The 20,903-nt window shown below is 36.3% G+C and overlaps 1 protein-coding gene across 1 annotated transcript in view; it reads right to left on the minus strand.

The window, feature by feature from the left end:
* Window positions 1–20,903, minus strand: part of MGAT4A (alpha-1,3-mannosyl-glycoprotein 4-beta-N-acetylglucosaminyltransferase A) — a 78,636-nt gene that overhangs the window by 39,547 nt on the left and 18,186 nt on the right. The window contains exons 3-5 of the mRNA XM_027674879.1: window positions 10,654–10,821; window positions 8,033–8,173; window positions 5,069–5,202 (exon numbers count right to left, since the gene is read on the minus strand). Of these exons, the coding sequence (XP_027530680.1) occupies window positions 5,069–5,202; window positions 8,033–8,173; window positions 10,654–10,821 (443 nt within the window). The remainder of the gene's footprint in view (window positions 1–5,068; window positions 5,203–8,032; window positions 8,174–10,653; window positions 10,822–20,903) is intronic.

A 20,903-nucleotide genomic window follows, 5' to 3' on the forward strand; every position in this document is an offset into this window, starting at 1 on the left:
GTTTGTGGAGTCTGAAAGAAAGCACATATACGGCCTTGCAACATGGAAAACTTTTTCTTGTCCTTGAGGGAGCCTGTAAATTGTTGCAAAGGTTTGTTTTCCAGAAGACAGGCAAAAGTACCCTTCAACAATATGTGATCTTTATTTGGAGGACAAAAGGAATTTGTTCTCATTATTTTTAGGTCAAGGCAGACCACCATAGAAAAATTTGACAGTGTTGTCCAAAACTCAAAAGTGTCAATCCAGTCAGTCATACAGATATGAAGTCACCTGCTACAACGCTTCTGAAATAAGATTATTACTTAATACTTCCCATCTCACAAATACCCTAGATGTCCCCAAAGAGATCAGATACAACTCTGGCTACTAATAATTCCCCTACCAGAAGCATCGAGTAGTTACTGTGGCCCAGGTGCTTCTCAGAAAGTATCTTAGAGAAGCATTTCAGTCATTCAAGCCTAGGGCTTGACAAAAGAGCACAATCCTGAATTTTATCTTTGTGCTGAGATACTAAATTTGTCTCAGGTACATTGAAGTTTTCAAATCATGTCAAGGATCTTTTCTTAGATTGAAGAAAGATTTTTTATCATTGGTTTAATTCCTCATAAAAACTTTGCTAGTCACTGACATGGAAAGAGGAGCATAAAATTCGATGTCGGTCACCAATATCAGCAGTCCATACTCTCTGGGTACCAAAGATAAGGTGTCAAAGAAGCAGGGACAGCAATAACAGCTTAAATACCTCAAATTCCCACTGACAGGTCAAACTACCTTTTCAGATACAAGAGCTGGCAGTGTATTTAGAAGGTGTGTTTATCCTGATCAGTTTTGAATGAAATGTCCAAAAAAAAGGCTACCATCTGTGTAGGCCTTTATTATTTGGTGAGGATAATGTCATCTTCTGGCACAACAGCTTTGTCTTTTATTTTTTTAAATACGTATATTACATACATACATATATATGTATGTACACGGCAAGATCTTCCGGTCTTTTTCCAAATCAAGATGCACAGTCGGATCTTTTGAGGACTAGGAACACACTCTCCAGGGTAGCTCCAGGAAGGGGCAGCTCACAAGTTTTCAACAATTAGCAGAAAGCATGAAACATCTGTATAGCTGGGATGATGCTAATACATCTGGGTTGAGAGCAGCACAGATGAAATACTCTTTTGTTTTTTATCAAGAGAGCTGCTTATCAAAGAGAACTATAATTCAGGCCCAGAGCAAGAAGAGGTGAAAATACAGGTTTGTTTATTTTGTGGAGAAGTTTTACACGCTGCACTGCAATGTTCATACCTACAAAACAGGTTCAGCAAGGTTTGACCCAGTATGTACACCCAGGGCTTAATTTGCTGAGGCTTTGTTCATACCAGCACACAGGATGGTACCTTGCTGGGTGCTTGTGTCACACTGACCCAACCAGCACAGAAACTTTTCCAAAGAAATAAAGATTCTCCACAAAAGGAGCACAGAGAAAACACTATTGAAGGTCAACATAATTTAGCAGCCATTGTTTACATAAAGAGATGACATGGTGACAGCAAAAGATAATCAAGATATACAAGTTTTCTAGCTTAAGTGAACTGTATATACATGACACAACAGAGTAAGATTTAAATAGGCAATATGCAAGAAAGTGTAATACGTGGCCTAGTGCTCTAAGAACAAATGGTTGGGTAATTATTACCTAGTCAGATGTAATCAGCAGTGTACAGAAATAGCAAAATGCTTTTGCATACCTGTAGTGTCATCCAATTCTTCCTGAAATTATTCGTCCTTCTGACATTTTTGGTCAAATCAAGGGGTTATAGTCTTTCCAGCACACACTGATTACTGTTTGCACAAAAGACTGTGCTAAGTGCAATCTCTGATTAATGAAGTGGACTGACAATAATATGTGATATATTTAGAATAAGTCTAAGATGCATTTTCTTCATTGTAAATGAAATGTCCCCACAGAAAAAAAAATAAACTGTTTAGATACCAGAAAAGGATTTTAATTTCTCTCATATTCAGTAGTGCCTGTATATACATGTCTGTTGTTCTGTTATGATCATGTTAAGTACTTCAAAACCATGTTTACCATGTTTGTTACAAACCTATTAAATAAAAATACTAGACAACAATTTTCATCTGGATTTCATAGCTTTTTAAACCTAGAGTCTGAAAGCAAATTCTCATATAAAGCAGGTTTATGAGATGTGAATCGTTTGTTTTCAAGTCATCTAATGAGCCTATGAACGAGCTACATTGTGAGGGGGAATAAAAAGATTTTGAGGTATAGGGGTATAATGAATCATGCCTATTTATTAGTCATCCTAATGAATACCTGCAAATTATTATGCAATAAAGTTATTTTCACAAATTGGAGAACACAGACATATATGTCAGTTACAAGGACAATTGTACAGTTTACTGTCAAGCAAATCTACTAATGATTTAAATTGGTGATTAAATATCACATCAGCTGAGACATTTTAGAATTCCTTGAACTTCCAGTATGCAAATTTACTGTGTATAATTATATTACTGAGAAATATCCATACAGTAAATGAATATGCAGATCTCTTTATTTAGCAACCATAATGCATCTATATTTACTAGCTGATCTGTTTACACTGTTGATGCTGTTTGCAGAAGGCCATTAGCCTTCTAATTTGTTTTGTAGTAAAAAATGAAATTACAAGAAATTAGTGAGATTGAACTACTAAAAAATTAGCAGTATTAGAAGAGTATTTTAGGGTGCTTGGCACAGAAAGATTACAGTCCGTGACTATGGCTTCCAGCAATGCTTTTTAAACACTGTCAATTTGATTTCTCAAATAAAGATAGCAAGAAAAATACTAAAATCCCTTTAAAATACTATTTTTCATATAATTTTCTCATAAAAACCTATTTGTAAAGTCTTGTGCTTTTTTTGTTGTTGGTACAAGCTATAGACAAGACACGGATAGTAATTTTAAGCCTGTTGGCAAAATTACATAACCTAACACTATGACCATTTCTTGCTGTATTTAAACTGCACATATGTTTGAGCAGAGGCCATACCTTTTTTCAGAAACTTTTGCCATTATTTTTAGTACAAGAGTTGGTCAAAGTTTTAATGTATTTTTAAATAAGCCTTCATTATTGCACATAATAATGACAGCAATAGTCTCAGGAATTTTTGGCTAAGATACCCCACAGACAAAGCTATTTAAAAGATAAAGCCTTTCCTTCTGTTTAAGGAGAAACAGAAGTCTACCAGAGGAGTAGGCCTTCCTTCAAATAGCCAGAGAAAATGCTTAATAAACCTACACTTTTCATCTTGCAGAAGGAAGCTGAAATATATAGCATCAATCAGAAAAAACACAGCATAGTTCAGAATGAAGTATTTAATGTACCATATTAATCATTCAGAGAGCTCCCTGTAGCAATTACAAAACAAACTATAAGAACTTAAGAAAATATAAAATATGGTCAAAGAAATAGTAAGGCAGGGAAGATATAAAATTGAATGGAGTAAAGAAAGAAAAATGCAAATCTAGGGAATGGTTATAACAGAACAAGAATTTAAACTTTGGTCTTTCAGATTTTCCCAGACATTCATGGCATGCAGTGCCCAAAGCAGGTATGTGAGTAAGCAGGTAATACTGCTCTCAAAAAGGTGGATATAGAGATAAGACAGAGAGGGTAACCGTATCCTACTCCAGAGCAAACCACACAATTCTCCATGGGCACAGAAACAACAGTTCCCATGTTAAAATGTTCCATTCCTTTGCAGTCACTTCTGTAGAACCATTCCCAACATGAAAGAGAATTTCACATCACCTCAAAGGAAGAATGTTATTTAGCTATGATAAACTTGGGTACAGCAACATGGCTTGTCTAAGGCAAACAGAGATTGTGCAGTTGGGGACACCACTCCTATTCCAAGTCTTGCAGAAGACAGAGAATCCAGTGATAACAGTCTTCATAGCTCAGACCTCCTTAAGCAAAACAAACAAAACTTCGGTTTTACACCTTGAAAAGAAAACACACTAAAAGGCAATAAAATTTCTCCAACTAATGTGAAGAAAAACACAGCATTCCAGTAATTCAGAATGAATTCTGTTTCCTTGATACTCTCAACCGATAGTTTTTGACTGACTATCAAGAAAAAGAAAATTGAGCAATTTATATTAGAAAACACTAAGAAACAGTTCTCAGATACAAGTAAAAAGTTTAGAAACTTTTCAAGGAAAGCTTTAAAATATGATGATAATAGGCATTTTAATACTTGTAGTTCTATCTGTGTTTCCACTGATTGACCCTGAATGGACATCGGCTCACAGAATTAAAACCATTTTCAGTTATAATTAAGGATTTGAATTTTCATCTGTGGCACTCATAAATGACTGTTTCAGTAGAGCACTACACTGCTAGATGGATGAAGGTCAAACATATATACACATTTCCCACTGTCCAAATCACATTTCTAAGAAAAGGACATAGAACAAAATAGGGACACGCAATTGCCAGCCCACTGAATTATTTCTGAAAGCACTCTACCAATTTCCTAAATTTGATTTCCACTAAATCAGAGCCAAACTGAACAAACAGTCCAACTGAACACTGAATTAATCCATTAAAAAGGTCTGGGCTTCAAACATTCACATTGTCCAGAAAATAAAATCAGTAACAATCTGTGCCTAACATCTCAAACTGGAGCACTCATTTGACAAAGGACTAAGCAGTAGCATGAAGAAAATGGGAAGAATCCTCCCCTAGGACACCAGAGTTCCTTAGCCATTATTTTGATGTTGAAGGAATAAGGTGATTAGCACATCTTTGTCACTATGTATAAGCATAAGAAAAATTGTAAAATAACCAATCCACTAAACTATGCCCACTATTCCCTTAATAAATAGACAAAGCTGGGCTCTTCAGGATTGTTTCTCAGAAACCCAAGATTGACACTTATTCCTTTTCCTGGAAGAAGACAGTCATCTGTCTATATCTTGAAGTAGATCCTCATCAGTTCCTGAAAGGAATGTTACTTGTAATTAAAGACAGGTTAGAAATTGTGTAAGAATATTTAAGTGATTACCTCTCCTATAAAGACAACCATAACACAATCCAGTTTTTCTTCAGGGGACAGCTTATCAATAAGGGAGTGGAGCGTTTCTGTAAGGTAAGACTTGACTTTTCTTTTCACTGTAGGTATTCCCATTACAATGGAAACTGAAATCAAAAGAAACCAGAAACATACTTTCAGTGACTTCATACACAAAATGGAAAACAAAAATCTTGCAATAAAGCATTGCTTAAGAAATGCAAAGAGTTAAAAGGTCGAGCAACAGTAATTAAAAATAGTTTAAAAATATACCACCCATCATCAGGAGCATGATTAACATAATCACCACCAATGCTCAGAACAAACAAAGCAAACAAAAAAGTAATCCTGGACATGCCAGATTATTGTACAAGTGTGGTGGGCTGATCCTGACTGGACATCAGGTATCCACCAAAGCCACTCTATCACTTTCCTCCTCAGCTGGACAGGGAAGAGAAAAATAACAAAAAGCTTGTGGGTGGAGATAAGGGCAGGGAGAGGTCACTCACCAATTACTGTCACAGGCAAAACAGACTCAAGGAAATTAATTTAATTTATTACCAATCAAATCTGCCTAGGGTAATGAGAAATAAAAATAAATCTTAAAACACCTTTCCCCTTACTCCTCCCTTTTTCCTAGTCTTAACTTCACACCCGATTTCTCCACCTCTTCCCAACCAGCAGCACAGAGGTCAGAAAATGGTGGCTGCAGTCAGTTCATTACTCATGGTCTCTGCCACTTCTTTCTCCTTGAGGGGAGGACTCCTCGCACTCTTCCTGTGTTCCAGCATGGGGTCCCTCCCATGGGAGATGGTCCTCCATGAACTTCTTCAACCTGACTTCTTCCCATGGACATAGTTCTTCATGAACTACTCTACCGTGGGTCCTTTCCACATGGTGCAGTCCTTCAGGATCACACTGATCCAGTGTGGGTCCCCCATGGGGTCATAAGTCCTGCCAGCAAACCTGCTCCAGTGTGGGCTCCTCTCTCCATAGGACCACAGGTCCTGCCAGGAGCCTGCTCCACTGTGGGCTTCCCACAGGGTCACAGTTTCCTTTGGGCATCCACCTGCTCTAGTGAGGTCCTCCACAGGCTGCCAATGGATCTCTGCTCCACCAGGAACCTCCATGGACCGCAGGGGGACAACCTGCCTCACCATTGTCTTCACCACAGGCTGCAGGGGAATTTGTGCTCCAGCATCCATGGCATCACCTCTTCCTCCTTCTGCACTGACCTAGGTGTTTGCAGTTCTCTCTCTCATACTCCTTCACTCCTCTCTCCAGCTCCAATTGCCCTTGTGCAGTTTTTTCCCCCCTCTTAAATCTGTTATTCCAGTGGCACTGGTCTGGCTGTTGGTAAACTGCTGGTATCCTCACACAGAAGCCACCCTCGTAGCTTCCCGTTACCAAAACATTGTCACACAAAACCCAATATAATAGGGAACAATCAACAACCACTGTATTAATCAGATAAGGTGCACCAAATGCAAAGCAATACAGCCCCAGCTACAATGCTATTAACACCATCTTTCAGCTGGCCATTTGACTCCCGTGTTCCTTAACTTTTCCATACTCTTTCTTCTGCACCCTACCCTGAACACAGGGCTGGTTACCTAATGGGAACACAGCAGATAGCAGTAGGAATGCAGTAAAAGGATAAAGCAGACTTCATGAAGACAGCATCACCATTCTGAGCCCCCTATGCGAAATGATTTACCACATCATAAATATATTAAACAACTATTAATAATGTTGTTTATCCTTCCATATAGAGCCTGCTTTGCCTAGCAACTGCGCATTAACAAGCTCTGAATTTTTAAAACAAACACTCAAATAATCACAGTGACCAGGAAAGGGAAAAGATGGGAAAATAATTGAAAACGCTGAATTTCCTCCCACTGTTTAATTAAATAAATAAACCTGATTCCAATTTCTAATTTGTAATTCTAAATTTCTGTCGTATATTCCCAGTGGGATATAATACAGGCTTCACTTAAAACAATAAAGGGATATTAGATTTCTCCTCCCTGAATAACATCAAAATAAAAGGTGGTTATAGTCAGAAAAATAAACCGATGGCTCAAGCCCACAAATTTGTAATGCAGGCATGCCTTCTGTTAAAATAAGGAACAATCAAACTTACTGAAGTAATAAAAAAATACAGGCCAAGAGTAACTACTGCTTGTTTCAAAAGCCAGGAGGGGAAGGAAAAAAAAAAAGAAGGATCTAGTGGACAATAACAGAAGTCTTTCAAGTCAGGTAGAACGGAGAGAAACAAGGATTTATTGGTGCGGCCTTCAAGCTTAGAGACACACACACACACTTTGAGGTATAATCAGCCTGGTTTGGCTATATGCTCAAGAGTGGGATCCCATGTAGCTATCCTAATGGCCAAAGCTCAGAATTTGTGAGGAATAAGAGGGAAAAAACAAAAGGACATCAACAATATTGCAGCACAAAACTGATTTTTTTGTCCCCCTCCAATGACTGCCCAGATTTTATTGATGCAATTATATCTGATTATCCTAGTTCTTTCAACTCTGAATTTATACATTGAAATATACTGTTCAGAACAACAGAAACATCAACACTAAAATAACTATATCCATGTATGGTTGCCCCAGAAATCTGAAAAGCCAAAGGGATGTATCCATTAGCTGTTCAGAATCTGTAATGCTCGAGCTTTGTTTCTTTTTAGTTACAAAAAATTCATCCAAACTAAATGCTTCTTAACGTGTACTTTAACAGGGCATGGGGTGTGATGGAGGTTATGCAGAAAAGAGCAAAGCTGAAACCAAGCTCCTTTCATCTTGAATTCAGTGTGAATTCGAAGGATATCAATATCACACAAGTTAAATGAGATGTCCTTGATCTACCAAGTAATGCAGTAAATTATATTTCTAAAGCTAGAAAGTCCTCCAGATATAAAATATGAAATAACCATTGTTATCAGCATACCTCCTGTCCTTCCAAGGCCAACCTGCACTGAGGGTTGAAGGCTTCCTTCATTTTTCAACAAATGAGGCAAATGGTAATAGATATTTGGCACTTGAAGAGATTTTCTACTTGTTAGCTCTTTCAACAATTTCAGCGTCTCATCTGCAAACATACAGGAAATCAGTAATGCAGAAAACAATATGAAGCCTTAAGCAATGGTAAACACTTTAAAATTTCAATATTGGTCCTAACTGAGAGCCAGAACGCATTATACACTTCTCTGAGTCATTATATCTTGTGTACAAAGGAAGTATTTTCTTATTTTGATTTTTTAATGCACAATGGCCGAGATTCTTTTGCACCTATGACCTTGCTACAGATATGTAAGATTTACAGAAGTAAAGTGAATTTACGGAAGTAAAGGATGCTCTGCTTCTTTGGGGGTTTGATAGGTTTGTGGTTGAGGGTTTTTTAAAATGAATCAAAATGGGTGGTTTATTTATCTAGATTATTTTTTACTTGCACTTACAGAGCTCATCACCATGCAGTGATGCCACTGCAAATAACTTTTCAAAGCTACAAATACATATCGGAATACATTGCACACAGATTCAAAATAAAAGTAGCATTAAATATACAATTGAGATTTTGAGTATTCCTACCAAAAAAAAAATGCTAATGCAAATTTAATTTATCCATTAGAGTACTTAAAATAATTCTTGCTCTTTCTGGAGTAACTGCCTCTCAGGATGTCCAGGTGGCTCTCAAAGTTGCAAACAACAGTTTTCAAATTCCCCTGCTGTGCATGTTGATTTTCTTGCATCAAGTGTGAAAACAACTCATTTCAAATGACACATATGATAGCATATGGATCTTTGAAAACTTACGGGCTTTATAATATCAAGTTAAGTAAAAAACTATACTCAAGGTTTCTAAGATAAAATTGTGAAGATGTGAGAAAAGTAATGCCATAAACGTAATTCCTCTCAGATCCTGAGTGCAGCTTCTACAAAGAGTTTTGTTATGGATTTTGGTTTGGTATGTTTCGGGATTTTTTTGGCATTTATTTTTGTGTGAAACTAAATTCCTAACTCTTCAAATCGTGAAAAGCAGCTTGTAAATACATGCCATAAGTAGAGATGCTTATTTTAATAGACTCCAATACAGGTATATTTTACTTCTCCTGTCAACGTTTCTTTTAGCTTCAGCTGCAAAAACTGGAATAAATTCTGTCAAAGTATGACAGCTCTGTGCATGAATCGATAAAGATCTACATAAAACAATCCAGAACTCTTCCAGCTTCAAAGACAAAAAATGCTATATAGTATTATGTATACTTAAGTATATTAAACTTAATACAAATCTATCTAATATTATGCTCTGAACACAAAAGTTCAGGAATTCAACTTCAGCTGACTTCCCACCATGGCCCAGGGGAAAAAGGAGGTCCATCCCAGTTGGGATCCAGAGATGGTAGAATGTAAAAAAATGTGAATCAGTATCAGAAGAGAATAACTTCATATCACTATATTGCCTACAAACAAGCTAAGTAATTTCTAGAAACAAATGTGGTAATAACTTCATCCTAAATCTAGAATCAAAATTACTTGACTTCCTCCATGGTTGTTCACTTTAACAGCAAAAGCATGCACACAGAATAGGAAGACAACATTTACAGCCTAAGTTAAATGTACCCCTTAAACATACAATTCCTAGAGATCCAGGGGACTACTGGGATCAGGATGGACAGGCCATTAGTATAGGACAGCAATTCATCATTAGTATCAGCACCATTCCCCCACCAAAAAAAAAAAATCTATAGAAAATAGTAGCCTATAGAACAAATGCAAGTAGAAAACTGGTTTTTGACTTGCAAAACTCTTTGGTTTTAAATTCCTCATTAGGGAAATACAGTGAAATTTCCGCATTTTCCAAATCAGGCCTCTTGCCAGAAACTTTATATTTATTTGTTATTCATTTTCCATCTAGAAAAATCAGAGTGACTAAAGCAGTAACAGTGTGATTTTAAAAGTTAATTCCAATAATCTGATGAGTAGTGCAAGGTCATTCTCTAATACTGCCATACACAGCTCTCTAAACTTGAGTATCTGTCTCCAAAATGATTAAAAAATTCCAGAAGACTTTACCAGTTTACCATTTAATCAATATTTATTAAAAAGGCTATTTCCTCTTCTCTTACAAATCATAATACCTTAGTCTGTATGTTTTTACGTCTTCCAGTTGACTTTTGAACCTACTTGAATTGTTTCAAGTTCATCCATTTCTCCTGTTTGCTCACCTTTCCCCTCAAACTCTATTTAAAAACTCATGTAAACTATTGTTAAAATATACACAATATGTTAAATAAGTAACCAAGTAACCAAAAGTTCCAGCTTTGGGAGCTAGGTGTGAAGTAAGTATTTAGTCCCTGAAGTAATAAGAATAAAGGGTGGGTGAATCATTAAGAACAGAAATTGGAAAAAACATAAAACAAAAAAATCTACACCAGATATAACATATTAGACATTCTTTAATCACACTGCTGAACAGTTTCATTTGGCTTTCTTGGTAGCAATTTCTTATTCTACAGTAATAAGAAGAGATATTGGCATTGCTGAGTTATTAAAATATACAGTATGTACCTGAAAAATTATTCATTGCATTCTTACTCCCATTTGTTTCTGCTACTGCGCGCCTGAACTGCTCCAAGATAGCGTTCAGCTCCGAAGAGCGCTGCAGAGTGCGATGCTCAGCTATACGAAGACGTTCCTTCAACGCATGAAATTCCCGCTGATATGCAATCAACTTTTCTAGAGAGAAAAAAGATGATCCTAGTTATTTTTGGAAACAAACACCTACTGACAGATTCAATGAGGGTCTAACACAGCTCAGCTATGCGGCACCTGAAAGCCAACCAAGAAGGGCTCAGCCCAGAACAATCCCACCTGAGGAGCTGGGCATTTACACAGCATACAGAGGGAAGAGCTGTACCAGACAGGGATGCAAAGCAGGCACTGAGGGGGGTATACCCCTCACCACAGCCATAGACAGGGGCAACCTTTGAGTCCCGATTACTCAGCACCACAAGTCAATTATGAACCCATTCTTGGAACAGACACCCACAAACCCTTTCTTTTAAGAAGGCAAATGGGAGTGGTCCCTTACAAAAGCACAGGTTATGCCTCTTGAAAGACCCCTTTGAATACTTTGTAAGAATGAGTGGACCTTGACAGTATTTCAGACATATCAGTTTCAAACCGAAGTTTTAATCTAATGATATGGTCAATGCCTGAGAAATGAAGAACAAAACTTTTAATCAAAATTCTGCTAATGTTGGCACATACAGGTATTCTTTGAAAGGGGACCTAAAGAGCGAGGGAAACAGCAAAACTGATTTGCTGATATGTTCCCTATACCCTTTCCACCAGCAAAGTAAGTGTGTCTAGATTTTTCATCCTTCCTTCTTCCTATTGATAATCTCCTCAAATCTCCTGCTCTCCATCATTACTATCACTCTCCTTCAGCCAATCTGAAGATATGGAGTATCGTTATACCTCATAATTTTATACCTCATTTTATACCTCATAATCAACATTCCAACCACTCAGCTGATGTCCACAGACATATCTTTTTTGTTATTCACCTATCCATTCCTAGTCTTTTAGTATTGCAATGGTAGAGAAGCAAAAGTTCAGCAAGCAATTTGAATCTCCCCCTGTTGCTACATTACAGTAACACATGGGGTAAAAAAGGAATTAGAGTCAACTTTCCCTTGTTAATAAGGTTGCTTTTCCTCAAGTTCTTTCAATTTACATTTCTTTTTTCCTTTTTTTGTAGCTGGGATGCACTGTTCTGATTATGTTTAGAAAATATAATTAACTAAAAAGTCCTGTTTCGAAGACAGAAAAATAAAAACACAGTTCACTACCTCTTAAAAACATTTCCCTTGCCAGCCTTATTTTCCTTTTTTCATTAAAACCAAAGGGTTATTGCTTTTGTGCCAACAAACCCAGAACACAGATGCTGGCCCACAACACAGTGCTAGGCACACTACACTCAGCTGACTGAATCCAGACCGCTATTTGAAACAGGAATTGGTGCTTTAGTCTGCAGCATTGAGAAAACTAGGAAAATTTTCTGGAGTTTCTGGCATGTAGGACATCCTTACTTGCCAATGATAACTAAGAAAGTAGTTCAGTCCTGATGCTTCCAGTGAGCTGTACTGGTATTGCATTTATGGTACTTGAAATCTCAAAAGCATTGATTACTGTAACAAATACCAGACAACAAGTAGTCAACTTCTCATGGTTGCTTCAACCAGCAGATCTATCTGGGTTCAAGAGGCTACTCTAAAAAGATGCATAAAGTCCTGAGACCTATCCTTCAAAAATGTATGACTGATTTTTTTTTTAAGTAGGTCACAATATTATTCAGTCAAGTAAAACCAGAAAATGCTAACATTACAAATACAATAAGATTCTAAGTCCACTATCCTCTGAGTATTTTTCTAGTTATTTATGCAAAATGAAGTAAAAAATTGTTCCTTGAAAGAACTTTTTCCTAAAACTACCAGACCTAGCACTTTTCATGGTTTTGGAGACTGACATGTAATTTGGCCTTTTGGTACTTGTTTTATAATATGACTGCCTGTACTATTAAACAAAATTTAAATTTCTGACAGTTGTATCTTTAGCATACTTTCAGAATTTCAATGGTCAACTGCTCAGATACTTATCACTTACAAACAAATAAAAAAACCACAACAGCAGATATATCAAATTTTATCTCATACCGAAAGGCACTTGTAAAGGAGAAAATACTTCTTAGGCTTTTACAGTACCACCACCAGTGGTCACCACCTATCCCAGACTTTAGAAAAGCATCCCTTAAGGTATCAGGATTTTATAAATACTCTGATTTTTCAGAGTTCCTGACTCCTGAGGACTTGGGAATGAGCCTACAAATTTAATAACCTATTTTTAATGGAGAAGCTTCTCCAGAAATTCAAGGCAGTCTTTCTGAAATGTGTATGTATGATGAAAGGCCATAGTTCAATTAGAGTTAAAACTGTCCAGTGCTGTATCTGACAACAAGAAGGACTTTGGTGAGTACATTAATAGGAAAACAAGGTCTAAAGAAAACATTGGACCAATACTTTTTTATTACAGTCACCTGACTAATAGGGTTGAAGACAAAGAAGAGGCATTCAAGGTTTATTTTTAGCCTCCATCTTTTTCCTGAGATCCAGTGACAGTATGTATGGGAATGGCTCAGAGATGTGCCAGGGCAGGTTCAGACTGGACATTAGGAAGCATTTCTTCACTGAGAGGGTGGTCAAACCCTGGAACAAGCTTTCTGAAGAGCCTTTCTAGAGTATTTAGGAGGCATCTGACAATGCCCTTAATAATATGCTTCAGGTTTTGGTCAACCCTGAAGTGGTCAGGCAGTGGGACTAAATGATTGTTGGTAAGTCCTTTACAACTGAGATATTCCATTCTATGACAAATTGACTTGTAAGCATTGTATATACAAAAAGTAGTCAATACAGTAGTTGATATTTTCAAAATACATTTGGCCATTTAGTGTTTTAGTGTTCAGATGTTTCTCTAAAACCTAAAGAAATTGATTTCTTGTCAAAAAGTATGCAGACACTTTTTTTCATTGCTGTTACAGTAAAAAGAAAAACACTGAGCCTAAAACCACAGAGGAAACAGAGATCAGTGGTCACCACGATGAAAAAACTTTCTTTTTCTACAACATTATGAATCACTTTTCTTATGCTGAAATCTAGAGTAATTTAAGAAAACAGAGGAAGGAATTCAGACAGTAAGTTATTGGCCCTTGAACAGCACCTGTAGTCAATATCACACATTTGGCATCCAAGAGTTTCAGCATACAGGCGTATTTTTATTTTAAAATAATATACTATTTTACATTGAGATGAGAAGGTGATGTTTTTCCACACTTTGGTCTGGAAGGCAAAACGATCAAATAAAAATAACTAGCCCTCATACTTCAAATGAAAATATCTTGTTAAGAAATTACTTGAGAACTGAAAGCACTAATTCTTCATAATTTTCTCTTAAAATTCTAGTTGGTTCAGCAAAACTGCAGAACCTAAAACCTAAATATTTTAGCTGGCCTGATGTTGCTCACTTCTTGGAAAATTAACACTATGTCAACTCAATCAGTACTTTATCAACTTTTTCCCCTTGTTGCAAGATGTTCTTCTAAATATGCAGAACCTAGAATGTAGACAAGCTCACTTGAAAGTTGATGCAGTATCTTGAAAAGTAAAAATTCAAATCAAACTATGGAGGTCTGCAAGTTTTTGACCAGAGATGAAATCTCAGCTCTCAGCCTACTCTTCCGTCTCTGCGTTATTTACAGTTCTCCTACTAAACAACAATTTAAAAAAAAGTCATTCAAAAAGACACCATTTGCCTAAGCTATAAACCCAGTCCACTCTCCACTTAGCCACAAGACAATCGTGACTACATAATTTGATTTTTTTTCTCCAAAGTTCGACAACTCACAAGCAAAGTTTTAAACCAAATGGCTTACTTCCTAAGCTCAGTGTGGAGCTTCTTAATACATCTTAGCATACATCTAATTTCTTAGTTCAAGTTTTTGTACTTCTTGTCTAATCTGTTTATGTACTTCAACCCATGTTTTTTAACAGCAAAGAGCTTTCCCTCGGAATAAAAGAGGCCATCAAAGTAAAGGAACAAGAAAATATGCTGTAGTTTGAATTTAGAAAAGCATTCTGCACGTTATCTCAGCTCAACTGAAATAGAAACAGAAGACTGAACTGCAGGTACATTACTGGCAATGGCAGAATACTTGCTGTATTCTAATTCCAAATGAAACATCCACAGAACAACAAAACAGAAAAAAATACCCTGGAAATACAACCAAAGGATTCTAAGGCTATTTAGTTTCAGTGTCAATAAAAATCATCCACAGCCTAGTTTTTTGTTCACGTTACTTTTTTAGCAAAAGGAAAATTGTTTATGTCTCAAGCCTGTCAGTGTTTAGGAGGCATTTGGACAATGACCTTATGAACATACTTTAGCATTTGGTCAGTCCCGAAGTGGTCAGGCAGCTGGACTAGATGACTGTTGCAGTTCCCTTCAAACTGAAACAGTCCTTTCTTTCCTAACATGAAAATTACATGAAGAAACTACCTTGAATGCACTTCTAAACTGAGTGCAGACATTTACAGAATCACCCAACTTCTTTGTTACATTGCACTAGGGAAAGGAGGTACAGATATCAAATAATCAGAGATGTATTCTGACCCTATAGAGATGTCTCTCAAGAAATGTGCTAAACAGTGGACAAGGAAAAAGGGATAAAAACCATATAAAAGGGAAGTTGGCATTCCTGGCAACCTCTGCAAAATGTCTGACTCCATGTGGCCTACAACAGCCACACTATGATACCCTGTGAATCCAGTAAAACCCCTGCCACTCCCTACATGAAAAAAAAAAAAGGATCTCTGTCTGCTGTATAATATACACAACCATTTAGGTTTATTTTGGGGTAGAGGGGTATTGTAGAAAAAGATTGCATGAAGACCCTTACAAGCCTCAAGAATGTTTCAGTGACTCTCAGTATTGCTATTTTTCCTCAGGGAAAGCCTTTTACTGTCTGCTAAAAGCAGCACCACCTACAACATAAAAAGCAATATGAAAGCTTTGCAAGCTGTTATTTATCTTATCAATCAAGCAGGTTCACAAATACATTAAGTCACAGGCTATTTCCACAACTGGAAATTGAACATATTGAACTAAGGTGGCTATATCCACATAAATAAATAAATAAATAAATAAATAAATAAATAAATAAATAAATAAATAAACAAACAGGGAAGCTATAATTTACTCAAGAGCTCTATGTTAGTATGGCTGGTTGTCTCCAAAGGCAGATGCATCAGACAAGAAGATCAGAAAAAGCTTTATGACCTTCCCATATCAAGAGCAGGCAGTGGAGCTTTCTTTCAAAGCACAAATCAGCTAAATACCCAAAGTGATGGATCTGCCACAAGACAAAAAGGTAACCAGCCAAAGACTTGGCACTCATAAAAGACAGTGAGACAAGCAGAGAGCTTAGCTTTACCAATTAATTGTCAGCCTGATTTATATTTCCTGCCCTTACCCAACTGAACCATTGAAACCTCACCCCCTTTTTTCATTAAATAACAACAGGAAGTATTGACTGCATCTGACACACAGACAAAAGTCTTTAGCTGTCAACAAAGCATTGCACACAAATATTCCATGAGTAAAAGACAGAGAGAAGCAACAGATACTTGATGCAACAAGACATCTCCTCTATCCAAGAGGGGAATATTTACATTATTATTCAAATCAACAGTGTCTGACTGGCAACAGTTCTAAGTTCACCAATGTAACAATTAAGTTTTATGGCCCCCCCTAATGACAACCCTTTCAGTTTTCACAAGTTGAAGGTTGCACAGCAAATGTCTCATTTTTCTGTGTACTCTGTTGAAGAGTTATTAAAATGCCATTAAATAAACATCTGAATCTGTGAGAATACACTGTGCTAATTCAGGTATTTCTGTGATTAGTCATGCCACAACTCATTTGCTCCCATTATAAAAACCCTACAGTAGTTACCATCATGCCATGGATCAGAGACACTAACAAGCTTTATGTATTAATTCATTACACTTGCATCAAGGATGTTGATCAGTTTACATGTTGATAAAAAATAGAACTCTTAATGGACAGAGTGCTTCCACACTGGGTTTTATATAGAGTCAGTGGGTATAGAAAGAGGAGGTTACTCTTTATTGAATTAAGGATTTGTCAGCATGCCAGCCAATTCAATCTGGCACAGCTTTTACAGGAACATTTCTTTGTTTGAGCTACATAAGGTAAAAAAATTAGTTCTGCACTTCCCATAAAATCCATTCAGATGCTTTATGTGATCCATGAAGTTGTAATATCAAGGACACCAGTATCCAGAAAGTCATGACAATACCCGCACTTCAAAGATGTATTCAAGATGTATTTTTTAGACCATGTTTGGTCCATAATATCCAAGTACCTTCCAAGCTATCACATTTGTAGTATCACCTGATCAAAGAGTCACCTTCACAAACAAATATCCTTTTAAATCAAAATCCTGCTACACTAATATATGATAGACTAAATTATTTCCAATGCTACCCAAAAAAAGGTCTGAATTCCTCCAGCAAATAAAAAGCAATTCTTACTACACAAGCACTTAAGTAATTCTCAACTTCATCTTGTAACTGATACTTTTTTTGACAAAGGTTAGACTTCCTCTTTTGCATGGGTTTTGCAAAATGAACTATAAGTACAAGTACCTAATGGTGTGATACAAAATTCTGCTCCTACTGCACTATAGAATCATCCAGCATCCACATAAAGATGCACAGACAACACATAGTGGCATTTACTAAGAAAATGTAAGCATTGCTCCCATTGCCCTTTGGAAGTGACTCCAGAGCTCAGAAGATATTCATAAGGCACAAATCAAGCACTGCATTCTCAGATGTCCAGCTGAGAAGACGCGAGCAGAGGAATTGTCTAACCAATACACAGGCATAGACAAAAAGCTATGTCCACACAAGAGAGATATTAAAGATGTTCCAGAATCCTCCTGTGACATTTAGACTTATAAAAACAGCAAAACATAGCAAGCTGAGATAACTATCACGTGTCAAAACCTGTATGTAGGCACAAATCATATTTATAACCAGAAATTTTGAACAGTGAAGAATAAAGAAGGTGTTAACAAAATTTGTTCCCAAAAAGCAAATCTCAACTGTGCTTACAAGTCAGATTCCGATTTTGTCTCAAAACTGGTCAAAAGCTGATATATGGTGTCCTTGAAATGTTACCATGGATGACTACTCAACATAAGCTTATTAGCTCCCCCAGTCTTAAAGTGAAATTAAAACCTTTTATAAACAAGTTATGATGAGTTATAAAATCTGAGGCAGAAAAGCAATCAACCATGCAAATACGGAATAAAGCAGTACACTGTAAATGCTAACAACAGACATGCTATAAATAAAAGCTCTTAAGAAAACTGCTCAAGGTCAAATTTTATCAGTCCTCTTTGAACACTTATCCTATGGGCCTTTTTAGTTACAGAGTTTGTAGCTATGCCCATTCATAAAGCTATTTTATTATTTTGAAGGCATTAGAGAATATGCAATTGTTTTATAATACTCTGTGAAATTAAAGACAAATGATTCACATACAAAAAAATACATCCTACTAATCATAACAAAACATTTTTTGCATCAGGAAACAAACAAAATCAAGATGCAAGTGGACAAGTCATTCTTTTATCCCTAATCTTGTTACTCAAATTGAAGGGTCATTTCAGCAATTCAGTATTTCAATCTACCAAAACAACCCAGTAGAGCTACTGTTTATTGCCCTTGTTTTTCACATAGTAATGTACTTATTAGGACCAGAAGTATTTTAAAGAGTGCTTATTCAAGTAGCTGTCATTATAAAGAACAGCTTGGTTTTGAGTGAAGGATTTGCAGGATTTCCTGTTTTTAAAAAAAAACCTCAATTTTGATTACTTAATTTCTCATTGCAATTTTTTCACATTTTGTGCTTCAAGGATCTCTATAAGCAAAATAATGTTTTTTTTTTCTCTCCAACTAATCACTAGCACAAGTCTGAAGCGCTTGCTTTGAAACTTTCAGGGTCTGATCCAATTCAGTCTAGACACTTTTGTTTAAACATTCCTTTCCAGCAGGAGCCGAAGTTGTTTTCTCTACAATTTTTAAAGCAAACCTGAATATGATCCTTTGTAATATCAACTGGTAAAACCTTTCTATTTTGAACTGTAAATGTCAGAATCAATTTACCTGTAAATATTCCCTCGAAAAAGTAGAACTCCCTGCCTTCTCAGAGACTTCACATATACAAAGAAAGCAGAAAAATGGGAGTACAAAACAGATCAGACCCTGAAATCCACTTCCCCTCCCATTTTTTCTATCTTTACCATAAATACACTAAAAATTATGCAGGTTACCAATCAAAATAGAAGCATGAAGTGATACATCAGGCAGATCGGTTTGTTTAATTTTTTTTCTAAAAAGCCACAGAATAAAACGTTTTCCTAGAGGAAAAACAAACCTAAGCAATCAAATAGTCAAAGAAGCCAAACTAGAATGGTGATAACTGATGACTGATTTACTTAAGAGGTATTTTCATAGCTGGACAGAGCAACCAGGAACAGTCTAAATGTTTCCAGATGCAATTACACACCTTTGCATCTAGATACAAATTTTTCAATACAGAAAGATCACAACTTAGAAAATTTCCTACATGGTTATAAAACCCATTATCATACCACTGTCAAACCTCCAATGTTGAGGGCTGACAGGGGGTCTGAACATTCCCCTGGATAAAAGGAATAAAAAGAATAACATATCAGAAAATCCAGACACCCACAACTAAGGAGGTCAAGTCAACAGAAGCATATGGTGTTCTGTCTGCGCACTGGCCTCAGACAATAAGGATAATTAAACACATGATTTGTTTGAGAAGAGTATTGGCAGCACTTGAGCTGAAGGTCCTCCCTTAAAACAGAGAACAGCAAGCTACAGTGATGGGGAAAAATAAACAAAAAAAAAAGAGATCTCACATTTGCAAATTATTTGTCCTGATCTGACTGTTAACTTGACTGGAATTCACATTTCTTTGCCTAGTAAACAGCACTGCCCAGGACTATGGATAAATATAAACCTCAGGGCTTTTTAGGTTCCAGTTATTTGATTTTTATTTTATTCCCAGTGCTAAGAAGCACTGTCACCTCTGTTGGCATTTCTTCTTTAAAGGGAAAGTGATATAAAAAGGTCACTGAAATCATAGCCTAAATCAGTCCCACAATAAGCAATCAGCATTTAACACATCTCTAGCCCCGAACAGAAACACTGAGGAATAAATAAAAGCTTCATAGATTCTATTTACAAAAAAGCAAAGCGGTACAACAAAAATTACTGCAACTTCTGTTGTAGACATTAATTGTACAAAGAGTTCAATTAAAGAAATTAATAAAAGAAAAGCTCAGCTAAGTACACAAAGCACTGAATTCACGTAACCTGGATATTAACACTTTACAATGAAAAAAAATTACCTTCAAATAACTGTTACTAAAACCTTCCACTTGGACATTTCTTACACATCTTGCACAAGGACTTAAAGTGTACAACAGTATAAAAGAAACTAGGAAACCTTCAACATCACAGTATTACCTCAAAAACAGGAACACAATTTATGGGAACAGGTTTTACAAAGATCATTATGTCATGGTTATTTTTTTCAAATTCACCGCCAGTCAAAAAGCAAGGCTATAATTCTATACTGCTCAAGCAAGCACAAAGTTCCAGTTTAAGGAAACATTACAATCATAGCACTAAAACACACTTTTAAGATACAGGACAGGTCAGTATCTAGCCTGCGTTCTTGGCAACACCGAAAGACTAAAGCACATTGGCTAAAAGAAAGCATTTCCATTGCATTGTTTAACACATTAAAATAAAACAATCCATTCTACATTTCTGCAGAAACATGTCTATTAAGCATACATTTTGCATCCATTTACATTTGCTTCCATCATTTAGTTTATATGGGTGTATATATATACACTTTATTGCTACCAATAAACAAGAATATCTTCTAAAACCCACATAATAATTAATTACACTAATTTCTGACAAGACAAATCAAAGAAGTCATAACCACTTATGCTGATCCCAGCAACATGTGGCTTTATAATCAGCATCTCTGTAGGGTATCATAATTTCAACTTTAAAATAATTACAAAAGCTAATCTTGGTAAAACACAGTTCTTTCACATCTGTTAAAAG

Source organism: Neopelma chrysocephalum, unplaced genomic scaffold (genome assembly GCF_003984885.1).
Source record: "Neopelma chrysocephalum unplaced genomic scaffold, ASM398488v2 Primary Assembly neopelma1_25, whole genome shotgun sequence".
Classification (NCBI taxonomy): domain Eukaryota; kingdom Metazoa; phylum Chordata; class Aves; order Passeriformes; family Pipridae; genus Neopelma; species Neopelma chrysocephalum.